Here is a 23,387-nt window from a genome sequence, read left to right as displayed (position 1 = left end):
CAGCTGCTAGCATGAGCCAGTGGACCCTTGTGGCTGTCCCCTGTCCCCAGCAGTCCCTGAGATTTCCAGCTGCTGATGTTGGACTCCTCTAAAATCAGTGTTCAGCTCTCGTGCCAACAGCTTCAAGGGGCAGAAATGGCTGCAAGGCTGGAGAAAAGGTTATTTCACCCATCGATGTTCTGTAGATGCAGCACTTCTGCTTCTGTTGCTGTCGGGAGGAGAGGTGTAGCCCAAATGCAGGGGCTGGGTCCCGCCCGATGCACCTTCCCACTGCCTTGGGGAGAAACCTTCCCAAATGCTGGCTGGGGGCTGGCCGGCTCTGGCGGGTTTAACTGTGCTGTACAGCACAGCTCCACACCAGCTGCTTCTACTGGGCCCAAACAGGCTGGTATTGGCCATGGCATGAAGGCTGGCACACCCTGATTTCAGTATCTGCAATTGCTGGGGGCTCAGAGGAGATGGTGTGATTCATACTTTCTCACCACAGTTTGCTCCAACGACAGTCTGGCAGGCTGTTTTTCATATGTATGCTTTTTAATGTTAATTCTGTTATACTACACACAACCAGTAACAATGATAAATACTGCAATGGAAATGTTAAAAAAAATTATACATTTCATGTTTTTCAAAAAAACACACATTTTTAAATAAATTAACGCATAAAACTGATGGTAGAAAAAAGAAAATCCAAAACAAACCACAACACAACTGATCTGTTTAGGGCAATACTCTACACGGACAGGAACAGAAGTACAACAGTGTGCTACATGTTCTGAACAGGAAAAAAGAAAGAAAAAATACTCCATACAAGATGCAAATTGGTGCTTCGGGAATGAAAAAACTCCCAAACCCAGATAATAAAACCAATGGCCAAGTTAAGTGCAGCATTAATACAGTCTGCATGTCAAATGATTAGCAGGTTCTTAACATGGACTAAGGTCAAGCTACAACAAATTTATCTTCCTAATTAAAAGGTTATTCAGGTCAAACCCTACATTTAACTCTACTTTGCATTTCGCTGTTTCAGCTATGTTTCACTATATGCAAGGACAGCTGGAAATTCATCTCCTGCTCTGAGATTAACGCAAAGGTCGGGAGGTCTCTCCTCCTGAAAGATATTTCCATTAAATATATCCAAAAAGGATCTCGCTTTCAGTGACCCCCAAATGCTTCCCGCCATCCCCTCCCCTGGGGTGCCAGGCACCACATGGGGAAAGGAGACCTGGGAAGTATTTGCTTGGGTTGAGATTTTTCCAAGCTGAGGACGTGAAATGGAAGTGCAGATTTGATCCGGACTCTGAGGAGTGCTGTTTCCCTGTCTGCCAGAAATGGCTATCTATCTAGAGCCTGCTGAAAGCACTTTGCCAGCACGGGAGAAACTCAGCTTGTATCCAGGCTCGTGATATAGCCACGGTGTTTGCTATTAAGGTTGGTGTAAAGCTCCATACCTGCCCAGTCAGCCAATTAACCCCAGTTATTAATGCAGTCCGGAACTTAGCCACTGGAAGGTGGACAATAATCATAATGCCAAAAAAATCCCCCTTTCCCTCAAAAAAGAAAAGAAAAGGGACAGTAGCCACTTCCTGCCAGCTTCTCCTGGTGGATCCCCATCAGCTGCCACCTACACAAGATCAGCAGCTCCAGATCTCACCAGCATTGACCCAGTACATTCCCAGTAAGGTGCATGTCTGCAAGGTGCTGCCAGGGGGCAAAGAAGCTTCTTGGGACATGGTTGGAACCTCCTGTACTGCCCTGCTAGAGTGCATGGGGAGGAAGCTATGGTACATGAGGAAAGAAACCCAAATGGCGTTACTAAAAATTAAGACTTGTGATGGCCAACAACTGTCCGGACTGCCTTGGGTTCGGGTGGGAGAGGGGGATGCAGAACTGGACTGAGTGTCACTTTGGTGCAACTGCCTCTGATGCTCATCATTAGTGCATGGGAGGGGCAAGATGATAGCTGTTTTCAGAAAAGCGGAGTGAAGGAGGACATGTGCAATATAACAAGGCTTGCAATTCTAAAACTAGCCACTGGACATAGATACCGAAGTTTGCCTGTGACAACTGGCTATCCTTCTATTGTCGCTGCTGCTTTCCCCCTTCCTGGTCTGATTCTTCTTCAGTTTGGGAAGCTGTGGGTGTTTGACATGATGGTCAGTGTTGACTCTCCCATCCCAGGCCCCACAGCGCATATGGTGACTCAACTACAGGATGTACAGTGAGGTCTGGAAGTTGCATGTTAGGCACAGACCATCTGCATGCAAGTGGCACCTGCTTTCAGAACCCTTCAGAAAGCTATTTAACAGTGGCTCATTTCCTTCTTTATTAAACCGAAGGTTCAATAAGGAGTAAAAATGGTTAAAAATGTGCAAAAAGGGGGAGGAAAAAAACCTTTCTGAATTTTCTTCCCTGCAAAGACTTCATCCTCTGCAAGAGTCTTTCTCCTTGCACAACTACAGCCCTACCAGCGCATCTCGCAACACCCTGCCCCAGCACAGTAAGGGCACAGCTGACAGGCTTCCCACCTGTGCCTCTGCTGCAGGTCTCCAGTCTATTTGCACATGGGCTGGCAGGCCTGGGACCTGGTGCTTGGGTCCCAGACCTCCCGCAGCGCTGAGGGTGAAGACGGCTGGCTCGGCTTGCTGGATCACACCAAAGTTTTACACTAGCCTGGCTAACCCTCAGCTCCATTGCCTTCAGGTGGGTGAAGAGAAATCCCAGCCTGCTCTCTGTCTCACCCACCATCACAGTTGTTGGATCTCTCACTGGTCTGACGTTTGCCTTGGGTTTGTCTCAGGACAGAGGAAGCTACAAGCCAAACACAGCTGCTATCCCAGCTTTTCTGTGCAAAAAACTGAGCAGAGATGAAGGTGATAAAAACCAGAAGGGCTGTTGTGAAGAGATCTTGTCCAAGTTTTCCAGCTCTCTCCGTGGGTCTGTATTACATCTCCCAACAAACTTAATGTCTCCCAAATCATGCAGGCTTGAGGAAGGTGGGTAACAAATGAAGTCGCAGCTCTTTTGGGACCAGTGCAGAAGGGAGAAGGCAGCCCAGGTGGAGAGCAGGTCTTCCCAGTGAGCTCATCTGGGGCAGCTGGATGGGCAACTAGGGGAGAAATGCTGCTTCAGGAGGGCAAACATCTCGGCAGATAATGGGACTTATCTCAGCACAGCCTTTCGGTGGCCTTTTCTTTTCCTGGTGCCTACTCTGCTGGTTTCCAGTGATACGTCTGAGACAGTCACAGTTTAATGAGGCCTCTTTTGTACTTTCCACTCCCTGATGCAATCCTACCACCTGTATCACCATTTGTTACTATGGAATGGCTCCACAGACCAGGCACAACCAGCGAGATAGGCTCCTTCCCGGAGCAAATCCATCTTTTGCTGGAGCAGCTTTTTACAGAAAGAGAAAGGCTTGGAGCCACCACCAGTTTCTGCTGGCAACTGGGTCTGGGAAGCAATGGGAAGAGCTGCTCTCTGCAGGCACCAGGGAAAGCTGCAACCTGTCCTGCTGGTGTCCATGCTACTCTGTGACGTGGCTTGCTGCACGGTTGCATGGGCCATGGTGCTCTGCTCCATGTAATCTCAATTAGTCCTTGGCCTTTGCCTTCTCAGCAAGCTGTCAGAGGAGCGCTCAGCCAGACAGCATTTAGCTGCTGTGATCCTGGGATTGCCACCAATGTCAAAGAGGCCAAAGGAGGGGCTGTAGCTGTAATTTGTTGGAAACAGTGCAGCAGCTCAGCTGCACAATACAGGGACTTAAAATATGGATGCCAGCCCCTGTGAGAAACCTGCACCTGGTTAGTCTGGCATTAATCTTCTGTAGGTAATCCCAGGTCACAACCTCTTCCTCTATGCTAAGTTGCTGACCCTTCTGCTTCAGGGCTTGTGTGGCTCTGTGACAGAGGTGGGTTTGTCTGATGACATGTGGTTCAAGGTTTGGAGCAATCCCTCACACAGGCAAGCCTTGAAAGGAAGTGACAAGGATGCCATGTTCTCCTAGAGGTGAAAAGCACCTTAAAATGAACACCTTCCTATGCCTTCCCCTTAGTCTCAACCTAGTCCAGCTTGCCCTGTGGCACTGCCCATCTATGCAGATGTTTCTTTTGAAACATGAGAAGTAGAACTAAGAGGGTGATGTGAAGAGTCAGCTCTGAAGGGTGGTAGAGGTCAAAGCCAGGGTATATTTACAGTGGCACATGCAGCCTGTGCTTGCTGAGCCAAGAAGCAGCCAGGTGACAAAGCCTGCTTCATTCTAGGTAAGAGTGGCCATACCCCATGTGACCTTTAAGGGAGAATGGTAAAGTAAAGGAAGAGCCCAGGCAAAAGTGTCTGTTTATACCCTCAGATCATTACATGGATGCTAAAAGTAAGAGCACGAAACTGCCATGGAAATATCCCAAAGGAGCCTTCAATGCTCTCTTCCCTTCCATCAGCACTCACTATCCTAGTTGCACTCCTAAGTTCCTTAACTCCACTAGCAGGGGATGGTGCTGTTGGGCCACCAAATCTTCTTACACGTTCTCTGTGGCAGCATGCAGACTGAGAAGCCAGTTGTGCAAGAGCTAGCTGCCAAATAACTGGGAAACACATCCTTGCCAAACATCTGCCCCCAAAGCTGTTTAATCTCTCTACTAACATCCACCCCGCAGCCTTCTGGCATGTGCAAGCAACATCAGAAGGTGGTAAACAGAGGGAAAGCAGAGTTGCGTTGCTGTTCTTTGTAGTACTTTGAAAATACACGTAAAACTTCTATAGCATGCTTTTTGCATCTTGCTTGCAGGGCTATCCTATCAATGGTGCCCACCACACACTTGGCAACATCCATGCAGGGTGGTGGTAGCATCTTGGGAAGGCAGCTTTCTCCCCTGTGCTGCAGAAGGGAATGGACATCAAGAGGGGATGTGACTTGCCTGAGGTTAGAGCAAACATGTAGCATGTGCCAACAGCAGCAAGGGACCCCAGATCTAATTTCTGTGCTCTAACAATCCAGCAGACTCTCTGCAGTAGTATTTGGCTGTGGTTCCAGCTCGGGGACATGGTGTTTCTGGTGTGTGCATCTGAAAGCGAGCTTTGCTCCCTGCTGGTATCAGCACTGTACTGAGATAGATTAACTCAGACAATTGGGATCTGCCCTAGGCCAAGACAGCACTTGGCAACCTTTCTAGTTACTGCTTGTTTTCCTTTTCCTGTCGTTCCATCTGGTGCCCATCTGGGTCCTTCCTTTCTTCAAAAGCACCTTCATGTTTCTGTTGAGTACAGGGCGCTGTACTTTTCAAGCCTCCTTCATGCCATTGTACAGCTTGCAGGCCAGCCCGAGGACAGACTCTGCATGGAGAGGAAAGGATTCTGCTCAGGATCACAGACCAATGTGTCAGCCAGCACACAGCTGAGCAGAGTGGGTGCCTCCTTTCTCAAAAGGAGCCAGAGAGCCAAACCAGAAGCAGCTGTGTCCATCCTGTCTGTGGGGGAGCACAGCATCCTGAAGTCCCTTTCGAAGTCCGTGCAGCAGGCTTGGCCGTCTGCTTTTGCAGTCGCAAGGCATCTGCAGGCAAGACAGCCAGAACAGAATAGCAGACCCAATGGCCAAGCGTACACGTTGGGGATAGACATGCAGCAATGTCAGATATGATCCAGTGGCTCTTCCAAGGGTTGGCTTCAAGATATGTCTGATAAGACATCAAATAAGCCTTTGGGATGGTTGCCTAGACATCAGCCTTCTTTCAGCCAAAGGTTATTATACAACCACCAGAAAAGCAGACTAGACCATCCTATCTAGAGACCTTCCTCAACACTAGGATATTCCCTCTCACACAGACATCTGGAAACAGGGAGTTTGCAGACTGACTGCAGAGATAGAGTGCTGAGACCCTGGAGTCCAAAGTCAGCTCACATTAAAGGGCAAAATTAACATCTGATAAAAGGAAAGGATTTGCTTAAACTCAGGTAATTTGGTGACTAAAATTACATAAAATCCTAACAAAAAGCCAGTCTGGCTTTAGGAGGCATCAAATGCAAATTCCTTTGTGGAGGCACCAGCATCAATATAAGGAAGCTATCCTATTTGCATGGTAATTTAGATGGACAGCAGTGCAGCCTTTCATACTCTGTGGAGCTCCTCCCCTTGGTATTCTGTACGACTTTGGACTGAAAATGGGGCCTGAGAAGATCATCTGGTTTGGTGCGAAGACTGGAACAAGGAATGATTTGCTTTATTGCAAGCAATCTGCAGTTAAGAGAGTGTCCAGCAGCTCTGTAGATTTTAGGGCTTTATAATGCTGTGACAGAGAGTCAGGATCCATGCTCTTTGCTTTTGCCTTCTCTGGGCCATGGCAGCAGAGACTGGTTTAAGGAGAGCAGTGCCAGAATGGCCATGTATCTATACACCTTCCTGGGAAGTCACCACAGCATAACCTCCAATGAGGGCACAAGGAAAACCTTCTTGCTGAAGCAAAGGTCTGAACATGAGACCAGATAGGGAGAGCCAGCCCAATCTGCGGTTAATACATACCGTCAGGACGTCCATCATATTCCATAACAAGCCAACAAACATGCCCCATGGTCATAACCTGCTTAAGGGACTGTGGTTCAGAAGAGTTAGTGTTCAATTTTCTATGATAGCCACATGTGCATTTCCTTAATCCATTCAGCCTTCCTGATAATGACTCTACACAGGTAACTACTTTTCCCCACCCTTTCTACTTTATTCCCCTAATAAAATATATGAGCACAAAACATAGAGAGGAGAAGCCAAAAAATTGCCATTTTATGGTCCTGTACTGTCATGCCAAAACAGCTATTTGTGCAACCAACTCCTGTGTGCAGTGAAAAACACTTGGCTTGTGCTTCTGTCTGTATTTGGAGGAAGCACTGGGTGTAGTTAACATTTAAATTCATCTCCCTCCCTCTCAGGAACCCTAAAGGGCTCTAAAGGGTTGTGCTGGAAGCAAGTGCACATCACACAATGCAAAGGGCTGAGGGCAGTTGCAGGGTTGCAGGGTTGGGGAATGCCTCAGGGCACATAGCAGGCAAAAACCAGCAATAGGGGCAATAAAAGGACTTGGTCGTGGTGCCACAGGGCAGTGGTTATCAGGGAAGGTCTGTCCTTCAGAGGGGAGGTGTTAGCCCTGAGAGATACAGTCTCAGCAAGCTTCATTCTGTCTTTGAATATGATAGCAGCATGACGGAGACCTGTGGAACCTGCAGTCTCCCAAGGCTGACCCATGTAAACAGATGCCTTGTTGCTCTAGCAGGCACACCAAAATGCTCCAAGCTCCTGAGCAAGGGCTGTGAGAAAGGCTGAGCGTGTGCAGCCCAGCCGTAAGGCACAGAGACTGACCCAGGAGGATAAATGCGATGAAGATGTTGCATGGTACCAATGCTGAACTGCAAAGTCCTGATTTAGAAGAGTGAACATTTAAAGAGACTCAGCCATGTCTTATAGGATTTGGTTTGACCATGGGGTTTCGACTACATTCTCCATTTAAAAAAAAAGACTCCTTAAGGAATGCTTTTTCCCTTTTATCTTTTCTCCCTACACAGTGTTGTTAGAGCTCTTTTCCCCCTCCAGACAAGTTGCTAACCTCGCACCTGAGCTAGCACTGGAGAGGAAAACAGGCACACAAAGGAAGAAGCAAAGACTTGGGGACCTGATGCTTTGTGCTTCTTTAGAAACATTTTGGAAATATTCCCTCTCAGCATTACCAGGCGATGAGAAGGGGAGAGGAATTCAATTGAGAAACACTCTCTTCCTAGAGGAGTTGGCAAGTTAACCAGCACTTCTGCATGAGGAGGCAGGGATGCTCAGTAAACAGCACCACTCAGTCCTCTTTCTGTGGCCTGGAGCCAGGGTGGCAGTGCCCTGTTTTAGGGAGGGGGGGAAAACACAGCTTTAACGGTTGCACACAGCCAGCTAATGAATAATAAAGCCCAGGAGTCCTGTGTGCCTGCTCCTTTGCTCATGCTGTGAATGACACTGTGCCTTGCACTGCACAGAGTGAAAACCCACAATGTTAAATAAGTGTCCTCCTAATCACGAAGAGGACTTCTTAAAGACTCAGCTCACTACGTGAAGATTTCAGATGGGGGATCTGTCCTTCAGGATGGAGCTCAGGCTCTGTCTTGCAACTTTGGGGAGTTCTAATGGGAAGCTCAGAATTGCCCTTGCTTTCTCCTTTCCCCAGGCTCTAAAGCAAGCACTGACGCAAAGCAGGTGGTCCTTCTTCCTGGCAGAGCAGGAAAACACACAGTCATGCCTGTGGCAAAAGATTTCATCTCCGAGAAAAATGCCAGCCCATCCGTCACCTGAGTCCTGCGTATACTGAAGCCAGCAGTGTAAGACTGGCTGGAGAGAGGACATGTTTCCTAATTCCAGAAATAATTTTGCATTCAGAACAATCTGCTGGTGAACTGGCAATTCAGTCCAGTCACCTAATGTATCGCCAGGTTTCCCAACTATTCCAGCACTAAATAAACACAATTGCTCCTGACATGGGACATCTCTAACAAAGACCAAGCCTGGTTCACAAGTGGGCAGAGATGAGATAAACAGTAGTTTCCTCTCATGTTTTTTTTTTCAGCTGAAGCTGTTCATAATTCTGCTGTTGCTGAAAACCCCCCTGAAGTCTGACACCACCACAGAGATGCCTTCAGCGTTAACAAATCTCTCCCACAGGCACCAAGAGACGCAGTGTCAAGAGAATATCAACAGCCAAGCTCTGTAAAAATGTGCTTTCTTCAACTAGCTTTTCTGGCACTGACCTTCAGACTGCACAACTCTAGTCCTGTCTTGTGCAGGACTCATTGTTTCTTAGTTGAACAAGCTTTAAGATTTTTGGAAGCAGATGGGTCTCACAGGAGTGAAATATAGGCTGAAGTCATTATACATGACTGGACTGAACTCAGAAGTATGGTATTCTCAGGAAAGGACTGAATCCCTGAAGAGCATGGATGGATTGCAGATTGAATCTGATGTGTTTGGTGATAATTTAATGTGGAGCTAAGGATAGATTTCATTGGATATGTGACACAACAGCTCTAGCTAGTACTGACTCACAGTGAAATGCCACCTATTTGTCCTCTTCACAAGTGAATGAATTGTGTCGTGCTAGTCCTGGCTAGCCTTGCCATAAGAAAGGATGCCCTGCTCCGTTCCCATTCCTGTGCCCCGGTTATGGTATAATTTTGGTTACGCAAACGAATCAGGTTTAGTGAATGAATTAAGAACTGACCTCCTCCCACAGGTAAAACCCCCTGACACCTCAGACTCACCCCTGATCTTGTAGATGGACTGGTTTTGGTGGGCAGGAGTAACTGCAGCCCCATCTGACCCTTCCCATTCTGGAACAGACACCTTACAAAACATCTCCAGTGCCTACACAAACCAAGGAGGTATCTCTAGACCCTCCTGCATTTGCTCTCCAGACCAGTCAGTTCTGCCAGGCACTGCCTGGCACTTTGAGCAACTTCTCTTTTGTTTAACCATAGTTTAAAATAACTTATTAACCAATCATAAAATGAATTTTTTGGTTTCTCCTGGCTCCATGAACACAAAGAGGTGCACGTCCTACCATAGGAGGAAGCAATGGCTGTTAAGTTTTACAGTTATAGTGGAAAGCACTGATCACAGCCTGCTGGCTTCACTACTGGATGTGACAGGCGGTGGAGGAGGTGGCTTGGCAACACATGCAGGTAGGGTTGACTGATTTAGGGGGGATTAGGTCGAGGTCCTCATCATCTGGAATCTCATCTAACCGGTATCCATCCTTTAGCAGCTGGATGTTCAAGTCTTGGTTGATCTGCTACAGACAAAGAGACAAACAGTCAAACACTTGAGACGACTTCTTTCTGATGGTCCCTTATTCTGGAATATATTTCCCTATCATTAGCAGCTGTCCCATCAATGAAAGAGTCCCAGTTTTTGACCACAGGTGAGGGCTGCCTTCTGCTCTTCTAACTTCTTCCAGAATAGGAATATCTAGAGTGAGATATTCCAGAGTAGCAAGTTGATACACTATTTTATTCTGGAATAATCTTTCCATGAAGACGAGTCCTCATTTAAAGTAATGTAATAATAATGATAATAAACTGACTGGCAGCTGGGCAGTCCCTCCTCTCAGTCTGGGGCACTATAGCAGTTGAAAGGTGGTAAAGCATCTTGGCTTTTTGTAATCTTGTATTTAAGTGCTGTCTAGCCAGATCTGGATGTACAACACTTCATCAGGGCCCAGAGATGGCCCAGATCATTTGATCTGGTCCCTGCTCTTGGCTGTTTCTCCATGTTTCAGAGGTATTTTGCCCAAGGAAGGGATACAAGGGGGAAGAGTTCCCAGCGGCTTGTGTGCAGAATGGCTGCTCAGCACCCTGAATGTAAAATCAGATCCCGCAGAAGTAGTAGCCAGAGTCTGAACAACTAATTCACAAGAGAGCTTGGGAATATATTCAGAAACAATGCAGAGGGATTAACAAGCCTGAGCTTCACTGCCTTTTCTCTTTGAAAGGGCAAGAGTTCATATCTGCAAGTCCTCCCTGGAATTTCTGGTGCTCCAAGTAAACACGCACTGGGTGACCCTGACCCCCACAAGAACTGGAAATCACAGCACACCCTCAGACCCTTTATTTGTGTCCTTGGCAAGTAGACGGTTGCTGAGCTGCTGTGACAGACAAGTTGATGCTTTTGTACCACATGGGCCAACACTGCAGGACTGAGTAGAACTGGGAAAAGCTTGAGTGAAGCCAAAGGTATCTGTTAAAACAGCCGACAGGCAGATCTGTGTCTGTGCCATGGAAAGAAAGAAACATGACAGTTTCTGCCATGGCCTCTTCCAGGCTCACAGAGTCTACACCACTGGTAAATTCCTTGTGGAGCTGTTTCTGGCAGCACAAGGCCACTCTAAGTTGTTTCTGGCTGCTCTACTATTAGCATTCATGGCAAGGATGGCAGGAAAGAGCATAACTCACCTCAGCTGATGAGTATCCCGAGGAGGAATATCTGGACATGTCAAAGTCATCATCACTGCAGGGAAGGACAAGATACAGCAAAGAAGGAAACAATGCTTAGAGACACCTGTATTCCCTGGTTAGCCCTATCTTTCTTGTGCTGTGAAGCTGTACTTTAGGCACAGAGAAGTTACATCAAGGGAGTCTGGAGAGCAACTTTTATCTGTGACCCTCAGACCTTTCCATCAAAGTGCTCTTTACTCACGTCTCTTCCTACTTGTTTACACACACAGACTCATTACAGCATAGAATCATAGAATCGTTAAGGTTGGAAAAGACCTTTAAGATCATCGAGTCCAACCGTTAACCTAGCACTGCCAAGTCCACCACTAAACCATGTCCTCGAGCACCACATCTATCCATCTTTTAAATACCTCCAGGGATGGAGACTCAACCACTTCCCTGGGCAGCCTGTTCCAATGCCTGACTACCCTTTTGGTGAAGAAGTTTTTCCTAATATCCAACCTAAACTTCCCCTGGTGCAGCTTGAGGCTGTTTCCTCTCGTCCTATCGCTTGTTACTAGGGAGAAGAGACCAACCCCCGCCTCGCTACAACCTCCTTTCAGGTAGTTGTAGAGAGCGATAAGGTCTCCCCTCAGTCTCTTTTTCTCCAGACTAAACAACCCCAGCTCCCTGGCATATGCTGAAGGGCACAGCAAGGAAGAGTGCAAGTGGCCTGCAAGAGCAGTTTCAGCAGGAATTAGCTTCAGTGCTGCACTCTGGCATGAAAACTTGCTTGCACTGTAATATATATCATCTTATTACCACTTTGCATACCTGTCCGTATCCAGGGCTACCAGTGGCTTTTCATCTGGACTCTGATCTAATGACGAATAGCCCTTATTGGGAACGACGAGCCTGAAATAATTAAATGTTGTCCGTTAACCACGCAGTAAAGCTCAGTACCACACATAGTCTAGAGCAAAGCCATATGATAGTTAGGCTTTCCCCATTTCACTTCCTTGCAAGTCCTCCCTTATCAGTGAAGACATTTAAATGGGTGCAATTCAGAGGAAGCAGGCTGTCTCTGGGTAGGTTCAGAGCAGTTTCACAGGGACGAACACTGGACGTGCCTTGGGAACACACTCCACCCTGGAAGAAAAAACAGTTGGGACACTCCACACTTCATTCTGGTGAACCTGTTCAGCTAGCACTGCTTGTCGTATCAGATTGCTCATTTTCGTGTTGCTTTTTTTTTTCCCTAGCAATGAGTACATGACACTAGCAATAAGTAAATGGGATAAGGAGACTAGGGGAAGGCAGAGGCTTGGTGCTCCTACTATTCTACTATTAGAAATCAGGGATTTGGTCTTTCTGCATGAGTTCCTACCCAGCCCCCACAACACAGCACTTTTGAGGTCTCACTCCTAAATTTAGTAATATGAGAAATATGAGCTGGTGGGTGCAGCGTAAGAGCCCAGTCAGACTAGCACTTTTAAAATCCCATTATTTTATAATGACTTTCACTTAATCAGAAGTATTACAAAGGCTGACGATGACTTTTCACCTTTAATTGCCTGAGAGAGTTTGTGTAATGGAATACAGGCTTCAGAGCTTCTAGGATAAGGAAAATACATTAATTCAATGGTATCCAGTTCGCAACAGAGTTCTTTCATCCACAAAACTGCACAAAGACTTTGGTTCATATTTAAAATAAGATCAACCAAACCAAGCAAATGGAAGAAGATTCTACATTCAGCAGGTAGGAACAGTAAGAGTGATGAAAAATCTCCTAATTCAGTGGGTTAAGTCAGGTTTTCTCCCAAATGAAGACCTGGTCTTTAACAACACACAATGATGCACAATAATGCTTCACTAAGAGTTTAGAAAATATAAATCTAAAGATGATAATCCATCTCATCCATGCTCCAACTGCACTCTAACCACCTGCAATGTTGTTCTGCTTCTGCTCAGAAAATTTCAGGAATCCATTACAATTTTAGCAATACAAAGTCCTGCAGGCTCAGGGAGAGTAAAATATATCAAATGGTATCACAAAGCAGATGTATAGGCTCACGACTAGTTGTATTTTCTTATTGTGTTCACTGAAATGCAAGATTAAAGAAATTAATTTTAAAACTGATGCAGAATTTCCAACCTGCAGCACCAGGGAACTGGAGAAAATGGGATCCACTTGAAAAATTCAATACCTCTTCCCATAGCACTGAGACGCTGCTCCTAAAGCATATAGGAAGGAAATCAAGAAGCAAGATGTCTGGAACTAAAACTGAAGCTGTGATCTGGCAGCAGCAGCTTGCTCACACACATATCATAAGTACTGACTTCCATGCTCACTCTCCAGTTTTCAAGTCAGTGCTCCATATATACTCACTGATGGTTGTTACTATATAATGAGTGAACAAAGCACTGTCAGGGGATCTAGAAGAGCCCTATATGGTGCTATTTAATTGATTAAAAAAAAATCACTACATCTTTTTCTTGAAAAATGTCTTTTTTCTTAATAATACAAAACTTCAATTTTTCTGCAACAGACAAAACCTGTGATAATGTCTTTGCCCCTGATCTAAATCTTTCCCTTGCATCCTGATTGTCCTTATTTTTGCTTCCCACTGTCCTTGGAACAAAGCCAGATTGCAGTCAGAGCTGCTTTCACCCGCAGGTATCCTAGTATGATCTTCTTGTCTTGGTGTTTTTGCTCACTTAACATGAAATATGTTATGACAAAATCTGAGTTTAGGTTATCCTCAGAGTGGGCTACAATATCTGGCTGTGCGGAAGTAGTGCGGATGGTGTTGTAAGGCTCTGCCTGTGCTCATAGTGAGTATGCCAGCATCACCCCAACCTTGTTCATATTTTATTTGCTCTTAGGGAGATTGAGCATGTTATGGATTCAGATCCTTTCACCTCTAAGGCTGGCTGTGCCCCTGCCCCAGGAGAAGACTGAATAGTGAAGGCAACCTGGTATTAGAGGCTGGATGTCAGAAATTTATACAGATAATACAGAAGAACAGAAGCCTTGGGGAAGGAGGAGGAGGTAGAGTAGAGACTAGGGGAGGCAATATGTGATTTGCCTGAACAAAGGAAAACATATTTGATGAGGAGAAGAGCAGAACTGTTAAAAAAGTGGAAATGGCTTTAGCTTATTCTCCTCCTGCAGAGACCAGAGGAAGCCAACAGTTCAGACTTAAAGAACTACCATAACCTGAACATTTTGCAGTGTATCCCACTGGAGTATCTCCCATTGTACTGCAACCATTATCTTGTGAAAAGAAGCTGCTTGAACAAGCTTGTGGCATTTCCGCTTTCCTGGGCTTGCCCTGTCTGTGGCAAGACAGACCAAACCAGCCTGAGGTATTACTAGGGCTGTGCTTGTGGTGCTGCTTGGTTTCCAGAAAGCCAAGGGAGCTGGGAGATGAAGAGACATGGGCCAGCGAGACCCTGTGCCAGACACCTCCCAGCCATATGGGAACAATGGAGTTTGGCTACATCTGCTATTAAAGCAATGGCTGCAAACCTCTGTTTTGCAGATCCCAAGGGATGCTTCTAAAAGCTGTGTGAAAAGTAACTAAGAAAAGCAAGTCTACTGCCAGCAGGCTTCGCTTGGCTGTGGAGGCATCCATATGTCCTCTGAACGGTGCTCAGGTGTCCACAAATGGAATAAAACTGAGCTGGCTGTTCGAAAACTTTTGTCGATGGGTGTCACTGCTCTACCCTTCCCCACCCAAATCACTCTTCTTTCCATCATCAGCTTGGAAACAGCAGCCTCTCCAAGCAGAAGTCGCTAATTTTACAGGTAGGCACCTGTACATCCCATCTTCTCTCCCCTACTATCTTCCTCCACTAATTTCAGTGTTTCTAAATTTCTCAAGCAGCAAATCTGCTACCATTCCTCTTGGGAAGCTAGCATGCAGCCTATTGCCAAAAGAAACCAAGTTTTTCCAGCTTGTATTTGGAAGACAAGGAGAAGCATGGAAAAGCCAGCTGAGAGCATCTGCTGAATTTCTTGCTGCCGCTAAGGGCCCGGCTCCTTTATATGGTCTCAACAACCAAACACAGAGCAGTGAGCAATGCAGTGTATTCCAACAACATCACAGGGGCTTACAAATAAAACTTGACAAAGTCCTGGCATGATTTATGACTACTATTGTGGGTTTTGGGAATTAATGTGAACAAGGAACCTCATCTGTCGGATGTGTTGCATACAGAGAGGCTCTGACCTGCAGCTCCTGTTCTACTTAATATATGGTAATCCATGCAACTTTCTCATTCATCAATAAACACCCAGCATTCATGCAGATTCTGCTGTCATTCTAAGTGAGGTCCTCCACTAAAAACTGCCATCTTTCTAGTAGCATGCAAAGTGTGCAATCCCGTGGACTCAGGGGGGTTCCTTCCTCCTGAATGCAGGTAAGTGATACACTGGTATACTGAAGCTTGCATGGAAAAAATAGAAATACTCTAAAAGAAAGTATTCAGCCAAGAACATCTTTTTTTACAGTGGTTTGTAGCACTGTCTGATACTGTCATACAGAGATGTGCCAAAGCAGCTCCAGCAAAGTATGACCATGCTGTTTAAAGTGCAGAGGAGGTGTATAGCAAAGCACACAGAGATGGATTATTCACAAGCCTTTGTTAAGTCAGTCAGTATGGGGAAGGGGTCATCATCAAAAAGGATCAGGGGAACTACTGGGATAAAAGCAGCCAAGGCAGAACTAAGCTCTAAACCAGTTTGTGTTACATGAAGCAGCATCGTACACTCTCCTGCTGGCAGGATTGTGTGTTACATGAGGCTACCCAGAACATGCAAGACAGCCATATCAAACCACTGATTTTGACCAGGCTGGGCTGCCTCTGCCTCCTTCAGGCTGCACTGTCACCAGTCCTGCAGCTGTCCCTGCGTCTCCCCAGAGGATGGGATGCAACACAGCACAGAGAGTCTGGGCCTGCCAGCTCCAGGAAGGACCATCACTGCTCTTGCAGCACATTTGGTAGTAGGCAAATAGCAATGAACATCATCCTTGCCCATCCTAAGGTCATTAGGAATTGCAGCTTAGAGCACAGCTGAGTGCTTTTCCAGTCCCTTACCTTGTTCGTGCCATCACATTGTTCTTCTTGGGCTGCTGATTAACTGGGCTTCCCATGTTGCCATTCTTCAGGGAGCCCTTCCGAGCCAGCTCCCTCTGCTTCTCTGCATATGGGATACAAAGGGGAAAAGCAAAATTAGGGCAACAGCCTGGCTGGCCACCATACAGCTGCAGAAACCCAGATTTGATAGCAGCAAAAGGCATAGCCGAATTAATAGCAAAGGACATGAGCTCTCCATCTCCCAAGCAGGGACACTGTAAAGGCTGGATGAGCTGTGTCCCATTGCCTCCAAGGTCAGGGGCTAAAGCTAACATACCCTGACTCACAGCAGTTTGTTGACAACACCACACTAAGATGGTCATGGAACTTCTGGATGAGAACCAGCTGGGGCAGAGAGAGGGCAGAGACCTTGCCTCTTATCTGCACCTGGTTGCTGCATGGACTCTAAGACTGTGCTTTGTGCTGGGCAAGGGAATTTATCCTTTTATTTTTTCTCCTCTTGCTGAGGCTGCCAGTGAGGGGCCCAGTGGGGATAGAAAAGTGTCTCCATCAAAGCAGCACCACCATTTAGTATTAGCCCAGCCTAGCTTGACACCAGGCCTGAGTTATTACTGTTTCCCTGGACAGCAACTCAACAGACTAACACACCCCACAGCAGAAAATGTTGCTGCCTCCCTGCTTCTCTTCCTGGCATCCTGTGATGTCCCCCATGTGTCTTTCTTTTTTACCTCACATTGATTCTTGGGAGTTTGCTTGCTTTATTTAAAAAAAAAAAGGTGAAACATTTTGCAGCTGTATTTTTAAATAGCATATTGTTTGCTTAAATTTTCAGAGCTTGTTCTACTCTCTGCTGAAATGTACCTTAAAACTTGGACAGTACATAGAGTTTTCTTTGTGTATTCAGTGCAAGAGGGGATTTAAATTAGCTTCTCATTTAGGAGAGACTATTTCTCTTAATAACTTCTCACCACAGGATCACAACTAGAATTCAGGTCCAAAAGCTAAGCCTTCTGCAGGTATGCAGTTTGTGCTGTATTAATACGTCCCTGCCTCCAGCAGGGATAATAAACTGATATTCAGTTTTCTGATTCAAAGTCCTTCCTTGTTTCTTGTGGGAAATCAATTGGTCTGAGTAAGCAATTAGCCACAAAAGTTGAGCTAACTGCCTCAATCTCATCTTGCAACGCCAGGTAAGGCTTGTAGGGAAAAGCCGAGTGTGGGGCCAGTAAGGCAGAAAAGGGCCCAGTTAAAAACATTCTCCAGAGTGTGAGAAAATGTTGGGAACTATTTTCGTGCCGTGCTTGAATAATAGGGGTTTACCAGACTGCTGGCTGGGGAACCTGAATAGTGAATTCATTTTGCTTCTGCTTCCCCTGTGGTGTGTGAAATGTGCTGATATATTTTTTTCTCTTGCAGATTTTATTCCCCTTGGAGAGAAAAGCACCTTTTCCCACTTGTCTTGGGAAAGTGGCATGCCTACCAGGGTGTGTAAGTGCAAGATGGGCCAACTCTGTCCTTTCCACACAGGTAAGAGCAGGGGGACACATGTCCAAGGCCGCCTTTTTTGAGGGACAAATAAGCAGCAGAGATGCCTAGAGATTGTGGTGATGAGCGTGGCTGAGGAACCCGCAGAGAAAAGTACATACTCATACAAACCATGCCCAGCCCTGCTCCTGCTGATGACAGAGGTGAATAAATGCTCATTGAACTCGGCAGGAAAAGTATCGGATTAATAACTCTCTCTGGCATGAGCAACAAAGAGACTGATACAGGATCGAAGTCAAAACCTTAAATCAGAGTAATTTCTCAGAACTGGAACTTGCAAATGCATTGGTTATCTTTGTCTCCAGAATAAAAGCCTGGTATTTTGCAGGCCACATGAATTTTGCTATTCACAGAGGGATAAAGAGGGGTTTAATGGAGGCAAATGTTTACAACCCTAAATACAAACTGACTTCCACCCATCTACACCAGAAGGTCCAGTGCTGACCACAAATACACAGTGCTGAGACAAGCTGCCAATACTTTAAGAGGCTGTATAATTCACAAAAGGCACCTGACTCAGAAACAAGGTTACAGGTTTCATTTTCTGTCAAGACAGTTAAGGCCTGCCTGACCCTTTTAAATGGACCGGCGCTCTCTGCTTTCTATCGAATCCTTGGTACAGGCACTAATGCTCTTCTCCAACTCAAATTACTCATTCGGCTGATGAATCTGGACTTTTGCTAATCGTCTTTTTCCTCCAATAGGTCTCCCCATGACTATTTCTATGCTTTTACTGAGGGCTATTGCAATGCGTGGGTCTGAACAATACAAGATTTCATATTTAACCCCTTCTTTCACTTATTTAGTGGCTTGGAGTGAACATTCCCAAAGCAATGTAAGTGTGGTATTGATACAAAAATTCACGGATGCTTCTCCTCCCAGTCTGAATCTCCCCAAGGGAGAAATGGAGTATTCAGAGAGTCCCTGAAATGAAACTCAATAGCAACGAAGTTACTATTAAGCAGGTATTCTTTATTGCAGCGCTGGGCAGCACTGGGGATTCTCCACCATAAGTGCTCCACCGATTTGGTAGACTTTCAGGGATTATATACTGTAAAATCCTACATATTCACAGGATTTCCGAGAAATCATTTACATAAACATGAGATTTCCTGGAACTCATTAACATATGCAAATGTCCGATCCGCATGTGCAGTCCTCTCCCGTGGTGGTCTTCAGGTGGTCTTTGGGGGTCTTCAGATGAAGGCTCGTAGTCTTCTTCACTGTGTTCGCTGATTGACCTTTGCTTCTGCGCAAACTCAGTCCTAGGATCACGTAAACGGTGTCCTTCAAGGCTGCTGTTGTCATTCTTTTGTGACTTCCTATCTTCCGTGCATTTGTTCTCCCAAGGCCCAGTTGTCTGAGATGGGATTATCCCGGAGCCCCCTTATCTTACAACCATTCTAACTACTCCCTAAATCACAAAGGCCTTTCTTTTGTTTAGTTAAGTGACTAAGATATTTAAATATACTCCTTGCCCCTAGGCTTTTCAGGAGGCATTTTGATGCAGTGGCTTTGTCTATCTTGGCGTTAACCCTTTCATTCCCCCCTTTTCTTTAAACTTTGTAAATTTCTTTACAAAGGTCTTAAGTTTTCAAGGCCCAAACTCTCATAGCCAATTTCTTCAGCTTATACCACAAAGGGCAATTGACAACTGTTAGTATAATAACAAACACCAATAATATCAAGAGTGGGTGGGCTAGAACATTCAAAGTTTTCTCTGCAGAGGGTGAGTATCCCAAAAGATATCCCACCAATGATGGGCGGTATCATCTTTAATTTGACTAGACAGTCCAATAAGTTTGTCCTTAGTTATTATTGGTTCAAGATTTTGTTTAATTTTTCCAGAGATATGTTTGCACGACTTATATTTAAGCCAAAACATTGCCACTTATTCTTCTGTATATGCAAACACATAAAGGGAGTGATTAGGTGATATTCTTCAACTACCAATCAGTTATTAGTCACTAAACACACACGTCTGGCATTAATTTCTACAAACATTTCAAACGCATCAGGAGACAGGATCATCCATTTGCAATTGTTAACAGAATGTTCTAATAAGCATGGTTCATATAATTGAGACTGTTGTCCACATAAGATACCCTCAGAGGTGGTTTCACCAAGATCTAAATCATGTTTGTCTCAGGTAGTGGCAAAGATTTTTCAGGAATTATACTTAATACCTCACCTTGTTCCACAGCTCATCTTGCCTCGTAATCAGCCAATTTATTTCCCACTTCCCTGTCAGTGTTACCTTTCTGATGCCCTTTGCAGTGCATAATCGCCACTGCTGACGGAAGTTGTACAGCATTTAAAAGTCGCAAAATTATATCAGCATGTTTTATACCTTTCCCTTGAGCAGTCAAGAGTCCTCGTTCCAAATTGCTCCATGGGCATTGACTACACCAAAGGTATATTTTGAATCTGTCCAAATATTTACTCCCAGCCCTTCGGCCAGCTCCAACGCTCTCACTAGGGCAATTATTTCAGCTTGTTGTGCAGATGTGCCCTTAGGGAGTGACTTTGCTTCTACCAATGGGTCTGTGGTGGTTACAGCATATCCTGCCATTCGAACTCCATTCTTTAGGAAACTGCTCCCATCAGTGTACCAGGTTCGGTCGGCTTCCTCCAGCGGCTCCTCCTTCAAGTCTGGTCTGCTTGCACATACAGTTTCAATAGTTTCTATACAATCATACATGACAGTCTCCATTTCCTGTTTATCACTTATGATTTCTATATCGTCTAAAACAGAGGTTACAATGTGGGAAGTGTGCACAATCATCTTTTGTCCCAAAGTAAATTTTCGAGCTTCTTGGATAATCAAAACAACGGCGGCCACTGCCCGAAGGCATCCCGGCCATCCTTTGCTTACTTCATCCAGTTGTTTAGAGAAGTATGCTACAACTCGTTTATAAGGACCCAGCTTCTGGGCCAGAATTCCCAGAGCCACTCCTTGCCTTTCATACGAGAACAGCCAGAAAGGTTTCGTTACATCTGGTAGGCCCAAAGCTGGAGCCTTCATTAGCTCCAGTTTCAGTTCCTTGAATGCCCTCTTAGCTTCATCAGTCCATATTAATTGTGTCTGGCTATTTTCAACAGTTCATATAGAGGTTTAACCAAAAGTCCATAATTATAGATCCATAATCAGCACCAACCTGTCATTCCCAAAAGGTTCGAAGCTCTTTTACCGTGGTCGGTTCTGGAGTTCTGCAGATAGCTTCCTTTCGGTCATTCCTGAGCTGTCATTGTCCCTTGGAAATCACGAATCCCAGGTATATTACTTCCTTCTTCAAGATTTGGGCTTTCTGTAATGAGACTCGGTAACCACATAATCCCAGAAAATTTAACAAGCTCACAGTCCATTCCTTGCACTCTTCATCCTTTCCTGTGGCTATTAAGATATCATCTATGTATTGCAAAAGAATCCCGTTTCCTGGGGGCCTCTCCCAGGTCACTAATTCCTTAGCTAATTCATTTCCAAAAATGGTAGGGCTGTTTTTAAATCCTTGGGGTAACACTGTCCAGGTCAGTTGGGTTTTTCGTCCTGTATCAGGGTTTTTCCATTCAAAAGCAAATAAATTGCAGTTTTCTGGAGCCAAGGTAAGGCAAAAGAATGCATCCTTTAAATCTAATACAGTGAACCATTCATAGGTTTCCTTTAAACCAGTCAGCAGAGTATATGGGTTTGCCACTACCGGATACAAGGATACAAATCTTCAACTATTTGATTTATTGCCCGCAAATCTTGCATGAATCAATAAGTTTTGCCATCAGGCTTTTTGACAGGCAGAATCGGAGTGTTGTATTCGGAAGAGCATTCAATTAATAGTCCAAATTTTATAAACTCTTCTATAATACTTTTTACCCCTCGCCTATCTTCCAATTTCAAGGGGTATTGCTTTATCTTAACAGGTCCTGCCCCTTCTGAAAGGGTTAAAGCCAAGATAGACAAAGCCACTGCATCAAAATGCCTCCTGAAAAGCCTAGGGGCAAGGAGTATATTTAAATATCTTAGTCACTTAACTAAACAAAAGAAAGGCCTTTGTGATTTAGGGAGTAGTTAGAATGGTTGTAAGATAAGGGGGCTCCGGGATAATCCCATCTCAGACAACTGGGCCTTGGGAGAACAAATGCACGGAAGATAGGAAGTCACAAAAGAATGACAACAGCAGCCTTGAAGGACACCGTTTACGTGATCCTAGGACAGTTTGTGCAGAAGCAAAGGTCAATCAGCGAACACAGTGAAGAAGACTACGAGCCTTCATCTGAAGACCCCCAAGACCACCTGAAGACCACCACGGGAGAGGACTGCGCATGCGGATCGGACATTTGCATATGTTAATGAGTTCCAGGAAATCTCATGTTTATGTAAATGATTTCTCGGAAATCCTGTGAATATGTAGGATTTTATAGTATATAATCCCTGAAAGTCTACCAAATCGGTGGAGCACTTATGGTGGAGAATCCCCAGTGCTGCCCAGCGCTGCAATAAAGAATACCTGCTTAATAGTAACTTCGTTGCTATTGAGTTTCATTTCAGGGACTCTCTGAATACTCCATTTCTCCCTTGGGGAGATTCAGACTGGGAGGAGAAGCATCCGTGAATTTTTGTATCACTTCTTTGAGTTTAACAACAACCAATTCAGCATTTTTAGCCTTTCCAGGTATTCCTGAGGCCCATGCTCCTAGGTATACCTGGTCTTTTATTTCTTGTATAATTTCTTCTTCTCTAATTTGGGGTTCAGTAAGAACCAAGCTTAAAATTCCAATGTGATTTTTGTCTAGTATTTTAAACTCAATTTCCCCATTTCTAAATTTTATTTCGGGATTTAGTTGTTCTAATAGGTCCCTCCCCAGTAACAGTCTAGGAGCCTCAGGCAGGTAGAGAAATTTGTGAATCCCCACACTCTTCCTAATTCTAAATTTTAATGATTCAAGAAAAAAGCTTTTTTAACGTGCCCAGTTGCTCCCACAACATTAACATTTTGTTTACTTATAGGTAACAAGGTTTGATTCAATACAGAGAATGTGGCTAACGCAGCCACTATCTCCTTTCCCAGTTTCCTTCTGTCCTCCCCCTCCCCATTCCGATATACTCTCCATGCTTCCTCCAGCAGCTTCTCTAAATTCCTTATATCTGGTTCCCTAAGTTTCTGAAGTTTCTTTCTGGTATCATTAGTGGATTGTCCCAGAAACAGAGATACCAGCTGCTGTGTGGCAGCTTCTGACTCCGGTTCCATAGTAGTAAATCTTCTCACAGCAGCCCGTAAGCGATCCAAAAACTCCGTGGGCGTTTCAGTCTGCCCCTGCTTGATAGCATACAGAGCAGACCAGTTAACTGCCTTTGGGATCGCATGTTCTATTCCCAATTTGATCCAGGTTCGGTATCGTTGCAACAAACGGTACTGAGCTGGATCATTAGGGTCCCAACCCGGGTCCCTGGAGAGCACATGATCTTCGGCTGTGCCCTGTAAAACTCGTCCCTCAATCTGTGTTTCTACATGAGCTCGGGCTGCCTTTAATACAAGCTGCTTCTCGGTTTCAGTCATAGCATCTAGCATAAGATCCACATCTTTCCAATCCGGGTCCAAATTCTTAGTAATCCACTCAAACCTTTTCGCAATCCCACTTGGGTCCTCTCTGTACCCCTTAACTGCATCCTTCCACTTATCCACATCATCCATCTGGAAAGGCACTTTTCTTCTGCCTTTCTGGGTTTCTCTTTCACCTTCAAACACCTCTGTCCAATACTACATGCTGAACAACACCGCTTCAACTTCCCTAACTCTTTCTGA

At 45.2% G+C, this 23,387-nt stretch overlaps 1 protein-coding gene across 9 annotated transcripts in view; it reads right to left on the bottom strand.

Annotated features, from left to right (window-relative positions):
- Window positions 1-513: 513 nt before the first annotated feature.
- The window catches only part of LOC104008541 (protein FAM219A), a 130,307-nt gene continuing 107,433 nt past the window's right edge, over window positions 514-23,387 (bottom strand). For 6 of the 9 annotated variants that reach the window (XM_087760301.1, XM_087760305.1, XM_087760303.1 and 3 more), the window contains 4 exons: window positions 16,045-16,147; window positions 11,776-11,856; window positions 10,960-11,014; window positions 514-9,800 (listed from right to left, as the gene is read on the bottom strand). In XM_087760301.1, coding sequence (XP_087616427.1) covers window positions 9,642-9,800; window positions 10,960-11,014; window positions 11,776-11,856; window positions 16,045-16,147 — 398 coding nt within the window. In that variant the 3' untranslated portion in view covers window positions 514-9,641. The other 3 variants (XM_087760302.1, XM_087760306.1, XM_087760307.1) reach the window with 2 other exon arrangements.

The sequence above is a fragment of the Nipponia nippon genome, unplaced genomic scaffold (assembly GCF_047370975.1).
Source record: "Nipponia nippon isolate SJK-2023a ecotype South Korea unplaced genomic scaffold, ASM4737097v1 scaffold_22, whole genome shotgun sequence".
Classification (NCBI taxonomy): domain Eukaryota; kingdom Metazoa; phylum Chordata; class Aves; order Pelecaniformes; family Threskiornithidae; genus Nipponia; species Nipponia nippon.
This window is presented reverse-complemented; position numbering and strand designations above follow the sequence as displayed.